The sequence below is a fragment of the Dermacentor silvarum genome, chromosome 3 (assembly GCF_013339745.2).
Source record: "Dermacentor silvarum isolate Dsil-2018 chromosome 3, BIME_Dsil_1.4, whole genome shotgun sequence".
In the NCBI taxonomy this organism is placed as follows: Eukaryota; Metazoa; Arthropoda; class Arachnida; order Ixodida; family Ixodidae; genus Dermacentor; species Dermacentor silvarum.
Window position 1 is genome coordinate 54,543,570 of NC_051156.1, and position 5,525 is coordinate 54,549,094.

General features: G+C 49.9%; 1 protein-coding gene across 2 annotated transcripts; it reads right to left on the reverse strand.

Moving 5' to 3' along the window:
- Positions 1 to 407: 407 nt before the first annotated feature.
- On the reverse strand, positions 408 to 3,313 carry LOC125944483 (uncharacterized). 2 transcript variants are annotated; one of them, XM_049664986.1, is made up of 5 exons: positions 2,847 to 3,313; positions 2,101 to 2,209; positions 1,571 to 1,676; positions 998 to 1,164; positions 408 to 613 (listed from the first exon to the last, which is right to left on the reverse strand). In XM_049664986.1, exons 2-5 carry the CDS (start codon positions 2,164 to 2,166, stop codon positions 449 to 451), a joined length of 504 nt encoding a protein of 167 aa, XP_049520943.1. In that variant the 5' UTR covers positions 2,167 to 2,209; positions 2,847 to 3,313; the 3' UTR covers positions 408 to 448. The 2 variants fall into 2 exon arrangements, with proteins under 2 accessions (XP_049520943.1, XP_049520944.1); XM_049664987.1 differs by lacking the exon at positions 2,847 to 3,313 and having other exon boundaries at positions 2,101 to 2,244.
- Positions 3,314 to 5,525: the final 2,212 nt, after the last annotated feature.

Below are 5,525 nucleotides of genomic sequence, written 5' to 3' on the forward strand. Positions count from 1 at the left end.
GCCAACCTGATATATCACAATAACTATTGCAAGTAAGACGCACGTGTTGCTAAAATAAATAATATGGCCACTTGTGGGTTCCATAGGACAAAAAAGATTGGAAACAACATAAATATAGTGTGAAAATCATAACAGTGGATTTCAATACGTGTTATCACAGCATTTGTGTGTGAAACACTGTTGTGGCTAAAATAAAAGTGACCACGTAGTCAACATGTTCCTTGAAAAGCAGCGAATACATAAATAGCTCATAAACAGCAAAACGAAAGCACACACCTAACCAAAAAGATGAAACATTAGAGATACAGTTCACTCACTGAGACAAACTTGCTCAGCAAGTGGAACTAAACATAAGAAAAAAATTGCAATAAATTATGCATTATGCGAAGCATTAGATAATAAACAAATGACATAATAAACAACATATAATGGTGACTCCTGCCCCAAACTACGGCTGAGGCGGCTCGCGGAGGCCACGGGCGAGGGCAGCCACGAGCTGGCGCAAGGTGGCTGCGACGAGGGCAGTCGCCTCCCGCAAACCCCTCGTCTCCACCACCAACTGCTGCTGCACCACGCGGGAGGCCCTCAGCTCCTCCACCAGTTGTTGATGATGCTGCGGAAAAAATGCACTTACTGCAGCTAGAGGAAACGAAAGTAAATTGTTCGTTTCATCAGTGTTTGCATGGGTTACACTTTCAGCACGGTTACTCTAGAGGACAGTGGGAACGTATGCATATGACGTGAGAAGTTGAAGTACAAACTGTATGTGATCTGTTATGTTAAAAACATGTTCAAAGACAGAAAATGCTACCAAGCCACCTTTGTCACTAAGAAGGCAATGTCGGTGATAACCACGGAAATGCTTGTAATTTGCGAAGTAACAGAATGAGAAAGCATCTCACAGAGGATACATAAGCAAACAAACCAATGAACACTTCAGCCCAGTGAATACGGATTCCCTCTTAAAAAAATTGCAACCTGGGCGAGTTGTACGTACCTGTCTGTTTTGCTCAAGAAGCGTCTGGTGGAAGGCGACAGCCTCCACGTTTGCAGCCTCCGCCAGCTGCCCCTGCCTCGCATATTCCTCTGCTGCCCTGCAGGCCGCATCCTCTAGCGGCTGCTGCTGCCGAGGTGGTCTTCGGGGCTGCTGCCGAGTTGGTGGTCCTTAAAAATTAAATGGGCAAAGAGGATAACAAATTTGTTGTGCCCTTCTATGTTGAACATTCACTGGTTCATAGGTGGAAACATAGGAAACTATTCCCGGCAACAAGCTGTAGGCAATATAAACCTTACAGTTGGATAAATAAATAAAGCGACACCACAGCACTACAATATGCTGCACCAATATTAATTTCTACACGACAACTTGAACGCTACAGAAGCTGCGTTACAAGTGGTATGATTAGTCAAACAGAATATAGTTTCGTCTTGCACAGTCAGATTATGGCAGGAACTAGCTGTGTTTCTTTGTAGGTGACTATGTGAAATAATTTTTTTCTGTTTAAAATTTCACAACAGGCAGTGCTTTGTTCTGAAGGCTTCGCATTTCAATTGCTGTTAAGTGCCTTACGTGCAGTGCCGCTCGTCCCCGGCTCTGTGCCCACGGACACTTGGGGTGGGGCCGTCGGGAGAGGCACATGGGCGGCAGCGGCCTCTTCCTCGCTGGAGCTTGCCTGCTGCAATAACAAAGCATAGTAGACACACTATGTGAGCATTGGACCTGATGAATATGATTTGAATACTGTTATTGTTGCTTCAGTTCCATGAACTGTTTGCCAAGTCTATTCAGATTTATTCCATCTGTACAGAATATGCTTGATACATCAACTGACTTACTCGTGACTACACATGCTTCACGGAGTAACGAACCATATAATCAATCACAGGACATTTCTGAACAGCATTGGTTGCTTATGTTATTCTAGGGGGGGGGGGGGGGGGGGCAGATTTTCATTTCTGCAAAGTATGGATATCATGTGCTGGCATGTGTTCTTAATTGCAAGCAAACAGACATAAACACACAACAGTAAAACATTCATCAGCTCTGAACAGTGCAACTTCCCCAAACCGGTCCACATAGCAACACAAAACACTACGCACCTCGGCGTCATCAGCGAAAAAATCGACCGGCGCGTAGCCTGGGCCGGTGCGGCTCAACACGTCCATCACACGGCGCTCCAGCCCGCCCAACCTACCTCCTCCGGTTTTCCTGCAAAAACATGAACACAGTGAGCTTACGTTCCGAAGTATGTTGATAGCTGCAGGCTCACCTCTTCTCCGACCCAACATGCGCGGCAAGTTTTTTCATGTCATGCACAATTCGCGCCCAATACTGGCGCCAGCGCCGGGCTGTTTTTACAGCCGGTCCTAGCGCGTTGAGCGCGGCAGTCAGCTCGTTCTACAACGCTTTTTTATGCGCAGTACTCGTACTTGGGGAGAGGCTTGTGGCGCCTCTCGCCAAGTACGGGTCCTGCTCCACAAACTCAACAAGCAGAGTGGTTTGAGCTGCCGATACGCGGGGTCCTGGAGGTGCCGCCATTTTTTCGTACTTTCAATTTTCGCCGTACCGCAGCAAATTTACAAGCAACAAGTCGTATCGTTTCACATATAATTTCACCATGCCGTTAAAAAGCAGCGGTTACACTTACTCAATGTTTTGTAACATTATCACAACATAGTCACTGCTTTTGTGAAACGTAATAAATTTCACAAACAAACAAAATAACAGATCATTTTCCCCGGTTAAGTCCACTTCCAACATGTAGGGGGGATTTATCACTGCGCACTTAACCCACATTCCGGAGACAGACAGTTCAGATCGTTGTGAAAAGAAAAAGTTTGCTTACCAGTATCTGCTGCGATGTACTGCTTTCCTACCTTCATCGATTCTTGGCTATCCTGTGCGAATAAAAGCAAATGTGAGCATCCCGCGACCACCGCAGATGTTCAGATGCGACTGTCTAGGCATTAGGCACAAGAGGTCGATGTTGTTTACTCACCTTGCGCTTCGCTTTCACGGTTTCCATGATGTTCACAGCTTCCGAAATTCTTCTCGGGCGAAAGCACACCACGGAGGTCGAGACTCATCTAATCGTGCAGCGTTACGGGCAAAGGTACACTAAATGCGAGCCACGGCACTGATCAGCTGCTTCTACGCAGCCGTCATCTTACCTGTGCACAGAGAAATGGCTCGGATGCGGAATCGACGCGTGTGTGACTACGGCTCGAAAAATGCGAATACTTGCAAATAATTGGCAATACGCGTCTACCACTTGCGCGTCAAAACATTACAAAACAATTTTAATGTCAGCGAAAAACAATGATCTATTTATTAGGCGTTTACATCGGACATGAAGTTGCTATACGGTCCCTGTAGGAGTAAAAAACAAGCAAAGCGTGCTTCCGGCAAAGATGGAGGCTGCTGATTGGCCTCTTTGCAAAACGTCGTCGTGTCCCGCCCCCATACGCATATTCTGTGGCGTCATTTTGACGTCAGGAGTTTGGAATCAAACCAACTTGTAATCATTTTACGTTATAGCGCCCCAGCAGATGTAAAACTAAGAGCGCCTGCCAAACACAAAGTGGGCAAAATTAGAGTGAAAAGAATTCGCGGTATCTTGCACTAGTTGCACAAGGCTTCAAGAAAGAGCAGAGCTGATCGTTTCCTGGTTGTACTTGGCTATACGAAGTAATGCCAAGTCGTCGCTTTGCAGCGGCTTCTTCGGATAGCCGTGCTGGGTGCAATCGGCGTCGACGCTGGCAGTTTCGCTTAGACGCGCGCCGCGATTCTTGGTAAGCGGCTTCTTCCTCGGCAATGCGAACCTTCCTTGGTCTCCCCCATGTCTACGCCTGGCGCGCCGCCGCCGCGCACCGGCTTTCATACGGAACGTAGGAGCGCGTGCACAGTTGGAGGTAACGTCACGTCTGACTCGCGGCGCATGCGCAGCTGGTGGCGAAGTCGTTGGGAAAGTGGGGCGAAAGCTATGCACAGTGTACGGGCGGCGAGCGCTGACGCGCCGGGATGACGTCACGGCGAATGCGCAGTTAGAAGGAGCTCGGCGGAGCCGGGCGAAGCGAGCGCGCACCTGCGGAGGCAACGTAAGGTGACGTCATCGCTCCGCGGAGTTTTTTCTCTCTACGACAGACAGATTACGCTCGGCATAAACAGTTCCACTGTTATTAAATTGCCTCCGTAGGCAATCACAAGACAGCGGTTGGCCCCTGGGTGCTCTTCGTGTAACGAGTTTAGTTAGCATTTGATCGCGAAGGGAACCGAGAATAATGACTCTCGAAGCCCATGTGACACAGCCTTGTTGAAGCGACATTTCCCACCGCCTGACGTAGTAAGGTTCACACATCAGGCTCACAGCGAGCTCGGCCTTCAGGTTAATCTTTTATTGCGATAGCAATTATATGGACAGTTGAACCGGATTTCTGCCGTCGGCGTCGCCGTCGTCGTCGCCGTGAGGTTCCCTATAGATAAAATCTTCGCCGCGCGCCGTATGCCCGAGAGGAAGCGTGCGGGGACGCGCGCTATCACGGAGAGCGAACGCACTCAATCTCCCACACGCAAGCAAGGAAGCAGGAAGCCAGCGCCGGAGGGAGCAAGGGGGGGGGGGGGGGGCGCACTTCTCTGCCAAAAACCGCGCTCGTCGCTCGCTCGCACGGTCTCTTATCTCCACACGGCATTCGCCGCTCAGTTTCCGTTGAAGCGATAGACCGCACGTACCTTCGCCCGCTGCGGCGTATGCTTGCTGCCAGCGTTTTGACAGTCGTTGTCTGCTGTCATTCAGTGTGATCTCTTCGTGTTTGTGCGCGCTCACACCACGCTTGTTCATTCAGTTCGTAATAGTCGGGCCACATTTTCCAACGCACACTACACACGCAATGCTGCCCGGATCGGCAGTGCAGCGCTACAGGTGTGTCCCTTCGCACGCGCTGCCCACGGGAAGCGCTTCTCATCAACACCACCGTTTCACACGCGCCTTCTCGTGCTCGTCGAGTCTCTCTTCATGTCGGTCTACTTACGCCGCAGCACACCTGCTTACTTAATCAGCTCATGTTTACTACCCCCGCAGGGGCGTCTGCGTCAGCAGGCGTTTGGTGTGTTGCGACACCACGGACCCGAGCACATGAGGGTCGGAACCTCCCGCGTTTAACCGTGCGTGGCTTAGCCGTGTCCGGGGAAAAGGGGATCCTGGGGGTTGAGCCGAAGCCGGGTGTTTGGACCTTTAAGGCCCCTCGGCAGAGGCAACACACCCCTTTGGCCTCGGCTTCACGTAGACGGCACCCCCGGACTGACCCACCCGGGGGAAATCGGTAGTTGCCTTTTCCTGTCCTCCTCTTCAATCCTTCGTCTTTTTCTCTCACTTTGAATCTTTCCTGTCTCCTTCTCACTTCTGAACTTCTGATTTTCCAGGCAGCTAGGGTTAACCTTGTGTGAGATAGCCAAGCTTGGTTATATCATATTTGGTTATAGTGGTTGTGTACAGCTGGCGTTGGCAGGTCTTGTCATAACAACCCTG